Source organism: Pimephales promelas, chromosome 13, assembly GCF_988280905.1.
Source record: "Pimephales promelas chromosome 13, fPimPro1.hap1.1, whole genome shotgun sequence".
NCBI lineage: Eukaryota > Metazoa > Chordata > Actinopteri > Cypriniformes > Leuciscidae > Pimephales > Pimephales promelas.
The window spans coordinates 19,837,211-19,849,221 of record NC_142781.1 but is presented as its reverse complement, the minus strand read 5'-3'; the positions used below and the strand labels follow the sequence as shown (position 1 = coordinate 19,849,221).

The following is a 12,011-nucleotide window of genomic DNA, read 5'->3' as shown; positions in this document are numbered from 1 at the left end:
CTAAACTGGGAGTTAAAGAAAGGTTTCAGGTTCATTACATGAACAAAAAACAAAAATTGTCAGTTTCTTTATGAAACCAAAACTAATTACTCATTCTTTTTGAGGCTGGAATACGTAGGTGGGTGAACATCTGGTTATGTGTGAGCAACATAATACTTGTGCCCTGTTCTGGTCTCTGTTGCATGTATTATGCAAGTGTCACTGAGTTTACCAGCAAAAAAAAAATATTAAATATAACTTTACACAAGGCTACTAAGCCATTTCAACAGACTATTCATTGTAAACATGTATAAATGTTTAAGACTCATTGCTATATTTTGAAACCGTGTCTATTTCAATGTTTATAGTCTGCCATTACCGGTATTTACATTACAGTTATAAGCTATTCACAATTTTTGCCTAGTGACAATAATTTCTTCCATATTATATTGTGATGTATATCAGAGTGAAACAGATTATGGCAAGGAGTAGATCTGAATGTGAACTTGCATTTGATTGTAAAAAGGGGTGAGTTTTTAAGCAGACTACATGATTGGAGAAGTGTCACATCACCATAAAGAAGTCTGTTGTTTTTACTTGAAGATCGGGTTAAGGCATTTTGATTAAAAATTGTGGTCAATTAAAAAAAAAGTATGCATTGACAAATCGTTTACAATAAGTTCAATGAGATAGGAAAATAGATAGGGAAAATAGATTAGGTGAAATTGAATATTAATTCAAGATTCAAGTCAAAATGATTTTCAGTGAGAATTGACATTCTGCCACAAACAGTGTTGATAAAGTACAGAACCCAGATCATTCCTTTAACGAGAAGAGATCGAGGTAAAAGACTCGTACCAACTGTCCTTCCGCACGGACTTTATTCAGCATGGCTTCTCTTTTCCTCTGTAGAAACTCTTCAACCTGCTTATGCCTCTCTGCCGCCAGCTGACCTCGAAACCTACAGACAAGATAGAAGTAGATAAAAAGATTTTTTAAAAACTCTATTTGACAGATGTGAAGGCAGATTGAATATCTGACAGACATTACTAATGAGAAACAGATGACCTATTGGCATAGTCGTTCTTTGAAATCTGCTCGTTATGGAAACTTGTTTTACGTGGTTCTTTCCCGGTAACACCTTTAACAGGGATGCCGGCATGACCATTCAGAGTCCCTGAGTCTGTAGCAGTCCTTTAATGATAACAACATATGAAATATAGTTGGATGTTAAATTAATAATTCTTAAAAGAGAGAAAAAAAATAAATACAAAAACAGCGTTATTCACCTGCCATTGTCCCCTGAAGCTCCTTCTCCTGCACCATCTTTGGGTGTAGGTTTGGATGTTTTTTCAGCTGCTGGGTGGATTTGGTCACATGGTGCTCTGCTTGGAGCTAAAGAAGTAGCACAAGAAGGAATAGGGGTGGGGCCAAAGTGATAAGGTGTGGCAGGGGTGGGACCAGGCACAGGGGAGGGGCCTATTCCAGGGGAATGTGGTGCTCCAATGCCACCACCTCCAAAAAACTGTGCAAAAGAAAGCATAGAAAGAGAAACGGTGAGAGTGACAACTATATTAGCAGCTTTTATCGACTGATCCTATGCAGATAAGGAAGACCATTGTACCTTTCGCTCAGGACTGCTGCCTCCACTAGAACTGAGCACATGTCTCCAGCCCTGCTCCCGAGCCCGGTTGATTCGGTTCAGCTAATATGAAAAAGGACAAAGTTTTAACACAAACATATCAAACCAACATCAATTTATATAAATATCCATTTGCAGATGGGCACTTATCATCAGTTCACCTTTTCTCTCTCAAATCTTTTCATCTGTGCAGCCTTCAGTAACAACATCTACAGAGAGGAACACAATTACTGAGAGTAACTGACTTAATTAAGAGTCTTTTAAATGTCTTTCTACCCAAGAGACATTACAAATAGCATCCATCCATCCATCCATCTACCCATCCATCAAACAAAACCAGAGCAGCCATCTGCTGAACTTGATGTGACCTCATTCAATCAATAATGCTACAGTAACAATGGTGTTTTGAGTTTAAGAAACAGATACACATACATTACACACACTATCTTTCAATAGTTCGGGTTTGTTAAAAATGGTTAATGTTTTGAAAGAAGACTTATGCTCACCATGGCTGCATTTATTTATTTGACAAAAATGTATAATAACACTAATAAAAGTATTGCTGTAAAAAAATATATATTATTTAAAATAACAGCTTTCAGTTTTCATTTATTTTGAAATGCAATTTATTTGTGTGATGGCAAAGCTGAATTTTTGGCACCATTACTCCAGTTTTCAGTGTCACATGATCATTCAGAAATCATTCTAAAGCAGATACGCTGTTTAAGAAACATTTGAAAAACAACTGTGTTTCCTAATATTCTTTTGGAAACCATGATACATTTTTTTCAGGATTCTTTGATGAAATTATTTGAAATAAAAATCCTTTGCAATAACGTAAAAAACACATCACTTTTACATACAGTAGTTAAAAACATGTGACATTAAATCATTCCATGTTGTCATTAACAGCTCACCTGTTCTCTTTGTTTCCTTTCCCTCTCCATCATCTCCATCCGTTTCTTCCTCACTACTTCCTGAAACAGAACATGAAGATGCCTTTAGACATGAGTCAAACACCAAAAATAGTATATGATATATAGCAACAGTGATGACATAGCAGTTGTAAAGCTGTATTTGTTTTTAAAACTCCATTTATGTGACAGAAGAGAGGCAAGGGCAGTCAAATTAACATATATTTAAAATACTTTTACATAGACAAAAAATATTTAAAGATTATTTGATCTAAAATTAATCAGTTGTTGAACATTTATTAACTGTTTAGCGCACCTTGGGGATCAGAAGGTAAAGTAGGTCTAAACACATTTACAGTGCAACCACTGTATTGGTGAAAGGGTTAATAAAGAAAGGGCTGGAAAGGAAACTGAAATGTAGATGCCCACCATATGGATGACGGAAGTTGGAGAAAAGCATGAGAACACCAACAAAAAGGGAAAAGAGGAGAAAAGATAAAAAAAGGTTTCACTTAAGAGAAAAACATAAGAACATGTGAAGAGTTCAGATGCAAAAGCCTCTAAGTGCCATTTGAAATTTTCTTCTAGAATGATCATTTTTATCAAGCTTGTATATTTAAGTTCAGTGATTTCACTTAAATTGCAATGATAATTACCTATTAATTGTTATTTAAGTGAAATTACTGAACTTAAATATACAAGTTTGATAAAAATCATCATTAAAGAAGAAAATTTCAAATGGCATTTAGACTTTTGCATCTGAACTCTTCATGTTTTTTTTAGAATATTAGATTGTGATACTACAGCAGTAGGTGATCATTTTATTTAAATAATTATCTAATGATTTTATCCAAAGCAACTACAGGCACACACAGCGACAGTGCTGCTGGATCAACCCATGGCGGTAATTAGGTGTGCCTCCGACAGCTGTTTCACTGCATTGGAATTTAAGATGACACGACTAGAAATAAAGTTTTATTTGTTAACCTGTTTTTTATTTTTCACCTTTATTTATAAACGTACAATAAAGATTATTTAGTTTTAATATGATGTCGAACTCACGGCGTGAGTGACATGAATATGCTGGTTGAGGAGCAGCATGTCTCGGAACTCATCTGACACTTATGCATTTTCACCAGACATCCTTGAAAAACTGAACATACAGGTCTTGATTAAACTATGCATTCATCAACATTACTCCTGAGCGCCCAACTACATTTAAGTATCAATAGATAGAGGTTTTTGACATTTAATCATGATTTCTGAGCATTCTCATATAACTCTGTCCTTTGTTCCCATGGCTAAGGTTAGGATACCAACCTGTGAATAAGTATTCAAAGGCACAATACCGATAACTGACATATCGTCCTTTGCAAGATTTGAACTTGCAACCTTTGAGTTAGCAACCCAGATCTTTAACCCGTGGAGTAGACTAATAAATGGGACTTATTAGTGATAAAGGGTAAAACTGTCTAAGGCTTATAGGGAAAATTAGATTTTGCTAGAGGACAGAGTGTATTTTATCAGGGCTGAGTGGGTTAATAAGGAGGAGCATGGCAGGGTGTTTGTACAAGGGGATGTAGATAGGGGGCGCTGTCTCATGTACCTCATGCTTCCTCCTCTCCTCCTCCACTCGACTCACTCTCCTCTGAACTGCTGCAGGAGGGGGAACCTGGACAACACATGACACCGGGGACGAGGATCAATCTCGCTCTCATATATAGCACACAGCGGGACAACATCAACAAATGTCTGAGTGCTACACAATGATCCTCAATGCCCCTCCTAATATTCAGACATAATGGGTGGCAAAACATGGGAGTGGATTAGCAAATAAAATATTTCCCACGGTTCTCACCTGCTTCAGTTTGACTGGTTTCTTTGCTGCATCTGGGACCTTCCTGAAAGCTTCAGATGGTCTACGGACTGTTAAAGGCACTCCATATTTGGCTGCTGGCTTGGTAATTTTCTGAGCTGGGGAAATGGGGATGGGGCCTGGGGCCGGGCGTTTGGCTGGGGAGTTGGGAAAAAGAAAACGTCAGGTTTTTTTTTTTTTTTTTTGGTATTTGGAGATCAAGAGAACAATTTATCAATATACTCCATGCACATCTCAATAAGTCATTACTGCTCATTGAATAACCATTAAACCTGTCCATGAAAATCATAACTAATAAATAAATGTGTTTTTTTTCTCTTCAAAATGTATTGTAATATTTAGAACCAACTCACCACACATGCACAAAAAATACAAATATTTATTATTCTGCTATAATCAGCATATTATATTTTTGAAGTATCAAGTGACACTGATGGCTGCGGTAATGGTGATGATGTTGATGATGTTGACCCCATTGACTTCCCAAAAATACTTTGGAAATGGGGGAAATCAACTGTTTGGTTACTGACATTCTTTAGAATATCTTCTTTTGTGTTCATATAGGTTTGAAACAGGTTTGAGGGTGAATAAATGATGACATGACAGTTTTCATTTTTGGGTGAACCATTTCTTCAACAATATTAGACAGAGGGAAACAACAAATTCATGTGCAACCCGAACCTGGTAGAAATTTTGAGTGACATACATTTTTTTGTAATCTTGAACACAACGATTAGTTATTAATGAATGCGTTTACCTGGTGCTCCCTGGGCCACACTTATTTTAGGCTGAATAAGGTGAAGTGAATTGCTGAATTCCTGAGCAATAAGCTGCAACATACAAAGGGACATAATAAACAAACAAATCCTGCAACTCATGCTTGAGGTGTTCTGGAATTAGACCTGAGCATTACATAACATCTGAGTTTTATCTGAGTCACAATGCACAGACTGACTTACATAATTGATCACAGTGATAATCAAGTCTGTGTGTGTGTGCGTGTCACCTGAGGGCTGAGAAACTTGTGAATCCTGCGAGCAAGAAAAGGCTTGGCCAAAATGGCTGAGACGGAGGGTCTCTCCCGAGGGTTGCGCTTGAACAGCTGGGCCAGGAGAAAGCGCAAGTCTTGGGAGTAATGCACAGAAACAGGCGGGTACGAACCACGAATGATTTTCAGCACCAGGTTCTTCATGTTTCCGGCCTCAAACTGAGTGAAAGACATTATATGATTGGCGCTATATAATTAACGATTACACCATGTTCATTCAAGTCATAAATCATGGAAACACAGAATAATATCAAAGAATACAGGAAAAAAGACTTCAAAAGAAATCAACAGTGCAATTTCTTATAAGCTTGAAAGAGTCTCTTCAGCGAATCATCTCAATTTTAAAAGCTGTTGCAGTTCCCTTGCATCTCCACTGTAAAATATTAGTCTCCTTAGAATATTCATGGTGTAAATTATGAAAGAAAGTAAATGACAAAGGAAGAAGGAGAGAAAGAGGAGACCTAGATTCTGAGACAGATATGAAAGGACTAGCTCTGTTTTATCATTCGCATCACAAAATAAGCACGAAATCTCTATCACACACAGAAGCAACTACTGAGAACATGAGGTACTTACTGCATGCTTAAGCGTGCACATTTCATACAGGACACATCCCAGGGCCCAGATATCACTAGGGTAAGACCCCAGAACAACAGTGGAAAAAAGAGCCAAAACAAAGCAGACAGATAGGGAAAAAGTGGGACAAATGGGTAAATACATGTGGATTATTCTCACATGTACATGCACATATATAGATTATACACAAACAGCATATTAAATCCTTGAAAGTGATCTTGAATTTTAAACAATATGGCTTTGTATAAAATCAGGATTGGAACCACTAAAATAAATACTTTTATCCAGCCAGGATGTGTTAAATTAATCAAAACTGACAGTAACGAATTATATATTTCAAATAAATGCTTTTCTATTTGAATATACTTTCTATTCATCAAAGAATCCTTACAAAATGCATCATGGCTCTCAAAAAATGTTAGAAAGCACAACTGATTTTAGTATTAATAATAGTAAGTAATACATCTAAAATGAACACTAAGGCTTGCAGTGTGAATGTAGCCTAATACAGCTGGTGTCCATCAATAGTGGCTAAGAATATTCAGACTGATCACATTACAAACAGTCCTGGAACAAGTAACTTGGGATCAATATGTAGCTGCTGGGATCAGAGAAACTCGTATAAACTGACATCACCACTAATGATTCAGCAAACTGTGCAAGAGTCACTGGGTGTTATGTAGCTACTGCACAGCCCATATATACCCCACTGGCTCATAACAGGAAGTACTTTACCTCTTGTTGTTGTATGGCTTATTTTCACATATCTCTGGCGACAGGTAGTAAGGTGTGCCAATACAGGTCCTCGCCAACTCCACGGTGCTGCACACACAAACAGATTATCTATGAAGGTCGCTCACCACATTCCTTGGGGCGTTTTGAAAGAAAAATATATCTTGCCTGTTCAAAACTCTAGCGATTCCAAAGTCACCCAGCTGTACGGTACCATCTTTGGTCAGAAAAATATTCTTGAAAACAAAAGCAGAAATCATGTATTCGACATGTTTTAGACATGCTGTTCTTCCATGGAAATGTTTGTACAAATGTGTGTGTGTGTGTGTGTGTGTGTGAGAGAGAGAGAGAGGGATAGAGACAGACAGAGAGAGAGAGATGTACCTGTGATTTAATGTCCCTGTGTAGGATTTTGCGGTCATGTACGTGTTTCAGAGCCAGGCAGATCTGCACTAACCAGTCAATAATCTTCCAGAAAACAACAGACAGGAATCAGTAGCTCAGATTATAACATTGCAAGATACATCTTGAGGTTAAAATGTATGACTTTTGTATGTATGACTTTCGCAAATCTGCAACGAACCTACTAAGCAAGTAATTTTTTTGTGGTTTATTTAAAGGTGTACTCAATTTTTGAGTAAAATTACTAAGTGCACATTTAAAGCTTTGATGATTTGCACTCTGTTGTTGGGTGCAGAGCTTAACTTGATGTATTTATATTGTTCCTCTTACCTGTTCCTCAGGGAATAGAGTCCCTCTCTGATTATTGATCTTCTTAAACAGGTCTCCTCCCTCACAGTAGTCCATTACTATGTACAAACAACCACTCTCTAAAAAAAAAGGGAGGAAAAAAAAACTTTAATGTTCAATAACAAAGTAGCAACAATGCTTCAGTTCACTGCCTATGTGGTTTCTTGACATTTCAACAAAGACCACCGTACAAAAGTCTGGGGTCAGTAAGATTTTTTTCAAGAAATGAATACTTGAATTCAGCAAGCACACTGTCACAAAAATGACAGTAAAGACATTCATAATGTCAAAATCACAAAACAAAATTAAGCAGCACTATTTTTAACAATGATAATAATAATAAATGGAACTTCAAAACAATGATAATAATAATAAATGGAAATTCCATAATAAATGGAATAAATGCAACTTCTTGGAATATGTTCTCAATACGGTCTAATGTTTGATATAAAATTTAACTCAATGAAGAGTGTGGTACTGATCGCCAGAACCAGGGAGGATATGAAATGTGTCTATCCTTCTTTCTTATTGGCTGGTGAACCCCTAGAGGTTGTAAAGAAAGTGAAATATCTGGGCCATGTGATAAGAGATGACCTCTGTGATGATGATGATGATGTGCAGCGTCAGTGTGGAAAACTGTATGGGCAGGCTAACATTCTGGCACGCAAATTCCACATGTGCACTCCTGATGTTAAAATCTCACTCTTCATAACCTATTGCACTTCACTGTATACAGCCCACCTGTGGTGTAATTTTAGTGAGTCAAAAAAGAAAAAAACTTAACGTGGCTTATAATGATGCGCTGAGGATTGTGCTTAAAATTCCTAGGGGGAGTAGTGCCAGTGAAATGTTTGTGGCTAACAATGTGCCCACTTTTAAGGCTGTTTTAAGAAAGTGTATGTATAGTTTCATGTGCAGACTGACAGGGTCTAAGAATATGATCATTGTGTCTATAGCTGATGTTTCTAAGAGTGACACAAGGTATACATCTTGCTTTTGGAAGCATTGGACTCGAAGCCTGTACGTGTTTTATAAATGATGCCTCTTCAATCATTTTTTTTTTTTTTACTGTTTTTAACTGTTTGTATTGCTATTTATTTATTTAAATATCTGTACTGTGTTGTCTCTATGGACCTTTGTGTCTGGAATAAAGTTGATTGATTGATTGAAATGTTTCTTGAGCAGCAAATCAGTATTTTAGAAGGATTTCTGAAGGATCATGTGACACTAAAGACTAGAGAAATGGCTGCTAAAAAATTCAGCTTACCATCACAGGTGTTTTTGATCAAAAAAGTAGAAGAAACATTCAAAAACATGAAATAATCTTCTGTACAGTACATCTGTACAGTAACTGATTTAATCAGATTTAGACTCCTAGATTTCACTGTAAATTTATAATGGAATTAAGCAAACATTTTGCCCTCTATTGGTAATATCATTAACGTTCATATACCACCCAAGGTTAATGTCATTAATTAGCCTGCCATCCGGATGTCAGAGATGCTGCATGACTTCATGAACCGAAACTATCATTAGCTAAACGACATCCTTTCTGTAATTTAATTCAAAAGCTTGGAGCTCCTCCAGATCACGCAAACCTCCCAATCTATCAATCAGACACAAACCTTTAGAACAGAAATGCAGAGGGTATAGTTTGTGCCGGAACTAATGTTCTCAGATTAATCAAAATCAGTCAACTAAAGACCAAAGACCAAATGCTCACTCGTAGACACCAGTTTGTCATGCCTGTCAACATAATAGCAAAGCTGTGCAGCAAAGCATCATATTCCAATATCACTTCATACGGATTTTGGAATAAGGATGCCCCATGAGAGGGGCTTTACCTTCAAAGGATTCCTTGTATTGGACGATGTTTGGATGGCTCATGTTAGCCAGAACTTCCACCTCTTTACGTGATTCTTGTCTTTCTTTGTTTGACATCTGATGAGAAAAAGAACACTGCATGTATAAATAAAGGAAAAGAGCCCATTAAATATCACATAGCATATAGAGTTTTAAAGGCGGCATATCATGAAAATCTGACTTTTTCCATGTTTAAGTGCTATAATCGGGTCCTCGTGCATTTACTAACCTAAAAAAAGTGAAAAGTGACAACCCAGTAACTTTGTTTTGGTAAGGCTTTCTTTGCAAGCATGTCAAAAAATAGGCCAATCAGATTTCGCTCCCCTTCTGATGTAGGAAGGGGATCTTATTATAATATTACCGCCCCTTAATTCTGTTCTAACGCAATGGCAAAAGTTCAAGCAAAGCATGCAAACTGTTCTGTCACTGCAGACGAGCACAGAACACTATTTGACAGAAAAATGTCACAGCTGTCTAATAAAATCCTCGGAGAACTTGTGTAAAAGTTAAACATGTCAATAAGATGAATCAATGTAACTCCACAACAACTGTATAAATGTATCCACTAACCATTCAGAAACATATAGGTGCGTCTAAAAGTTGTAACCTCTTCCTGAGTCTCTTTGTAAGGCTGCAATTCGCTACAGGTTATTTCTGAGCTTTTGGCTGAGTGAAATTATTCATGAGTATTGTTATTGTATCCGAACGAAGCTTGTGTAAAGGATCGGCCCTCTTCTGAATGGGGGTGGGAAGCAGCAGCTCATTTGCATTTAAAGGGGCACACATCAAAAAGCGCAGCGTTTTTGCTCACACCTGAAAAGGGCAAATTTGACAAGCTATAATAAATAATCTGGGGGGTATTTTGAGGTGAAATTTCACAGACACATTCGGGGACACCATAGATTTATATTACATCTTGTGAAAATGGGCATATTATGTCACCTATAATGATTGAAATACCCATTTTCATTGCCATGTGATGTCTAAGAGAGAAATGATCAACTCACCCTAGAGATGCCAATCTCCTTGATAACATATTGTCGGCCATCTGTCTTTGACTTGACCAGGATGGCTTTCCCAAAGGACCCCTCACCAATCTTCTTCAACCTCTCATATTTATCCATGTCTGTGGAAAAGACTTCTCATTCTGAGGCCGAGGGAACAAAACACATGAAAATTAAATTAGCAGAAAAACAGTACAAGGATTTTTAAAAATAATAATAATAATAATATGTAAAATTATATATATCAAGTAATCCAAATACTGTATATTGTCTGATAGCACTAGAGCAATCAACTGACATTTTCCTCTAATATTTCTAGTGTGGCATTTTGAAAGTCATATTTAGCCGTCATCCATTCACGGAGCCAGCAGGAATTAATAAACCAACTCAAGCAGAGCACCTCCTGATGAGTGAAAGGTTATTATCTTTTCCCACACAGAGACCAGCTGCATACTGGGAATCACTACAACAGCCACCTGGCCTAGATGAAGCAAAGGCAGACATGCATGGTAGACAAACTAGTGGGACAAAAATAAAACATAACAGTAATGCAGCCTTTGACAAATGCTAAAACTAAGCCAGTCTAAAAGCCAGACAGTGTATGTGGACTTATGAATTAAATATGACATGTCAGGAGGAATTACCCACCACCCTTTAAAGGGGTTCAGTTAAGAGAAGATTGTACAAAGGCACAGGATAAAAGAAATAATCAGGCTGACAGATAGAGAGAGAAATAAATTAGATTAACAACCAGATAAGATAAGATAAAACCTCTACTGTCTGTCACAAGTGACAGAAATTTGTCTTTGACAAGACTGGCTCAGAAAACATAAAAACACATACAAAAACATGGATACACGCAAGACAATTTAGCCACATTAGCTGTAACGTTACAGACATGTGCAAAATACAAAAATGTGATGTGTTCCACCTGGTTGTTCAGTGTATAGTAATGGCCGTGGGAATGCAAAATGGTTTGAAAGCTTTGAAAGATGAAAGCTTTGTCGTTCAATAATAATGAAGCAAAGCTGGCAAAACATAGAAACTTACAAGCTGCAAGTTAACCTTACATTTAAATAACAGACCGGGACAAAAACACTGCTTGAGACTTGGACTGACTTTCATAGTTTACCATTTGCAATACCATTAGACCTATGCAGTCAAGATTTGGCAGCTGTGTGTTATGTGAATAGAAGCATCATCGCATAAAAACATTACATTGCAAAGTTTCAACAACATCAGCTGTCTCATTTAGCGGGGCCTTGAACTGGTCGCTGTCCAAACTTATGATAATAAAGCGTGCTAATAAATAGTCTCTGGTGCTAATGAAAACTGTAAAGAGAAATTAGCAGTCTCATTGAAATTCTGCGTAATGACACTGACAGTCACTTTAAAGTAGAGCGCAGCGATAAGTTATGTTCAAGATAAAAGACAGAATTTGCCTAAATAAATCAGTTCTTACCTTGTATATTTAGAATAATGAGCGAGTAGTGGCAGCATCGGTGCAGCTCACTTGAAGATTTTCTAATGTGGGCGGTCTCATGTGTGCAGACGGCTCACGCCGACTGAGAGGGATTTTTTTGATTGGTGCGCTCTCACGTCGAGTGTCAGATGATAGGGTGAAAAA

The 12,011-nt window shown here is 37.1% G+C and overlaps 1 protein-coding gene across 6 annotated transcripts in view; it reads right to left on the bottom strand.

Moving 5' to 3' along the window:
• nek1 (NIMA-related kinase 1) overlaps positions 1-11,950 on the bottom strand; it is a 29,902-nt gene extending 17,952 nt beyond the window's left edge. For 4 of the 6 annotated variants that reach the window (XM_039692964.2, XM_039692965.2, XM_039692967.2 and 1 more), the window contains exons 1-18: positions 11,847-11,950; positions 10,388-10,527; positions 9,362-9,458; positions 7,500-7,597; positions 7,152-7,235; positions 6,936-7,003; positions 6,771-6,857; positions 6,036-6,090; positions 5,418-5,618; positions 5,169-5,241; positions 4,394-4,548; positions 4,142-4,207; positions 2,539-2,598; positions 1,783-1,830; positions 1,604-1,684; positions 1,269-1,504; positions 1,048-1,173; positions 838-940 (exon numbers count right to left, since the gene is read on the bottom strand). In XM_039692964.2, the coding sequence (XP_039548898.2) occupies positions 838-940; positions 1,048-1,173; positions 1,269-1,504; positions 1,604-1,684; positions 1,783-1,830; positions 2,539-2,598; positions 4,142-4,207; positions 4,394-4,548; positions 5,169-5,241; positions 5,418-5,618; positions 6,036-6,090; positions 6,771-6,857; positions 6,936-7,003; positions 7,152-7,235; positions 7,500-7,597; positions 9,362-9,458; positions 10,388-10,504 (1,755 nt within the window). In that variant the 5' untranslated portion in view covers positions 10,505-10,527; positions 11,847-11,950. Of the gene's footprint in view, positions 1-837; positions 941-1,047; positions 1,174-1,268; positions 1,505-1,603; positions 1,685-1,782; positions 1,831-2,538; positions 2,599-4,141; positions 4,208-4,393; positions 4,549-5,168; positions 5,242-5,417; positions 5,619-6,035; positions 6,091-6,770; positions 6,858-6,935; positions 7,004-7,151; positions 7,236-7,499; positions 7,598-9,361; positions 9,459-10,387; positions 10,528-11,846 lie in introns of those variants that run through there. The other 2 variants (XM_039692966.2, XM_089118587.1) reach the window with 2 other exon arrangements.
• Between the last annotated feature and the right edge of the window lie 61 nt (positions 11,951-12,011).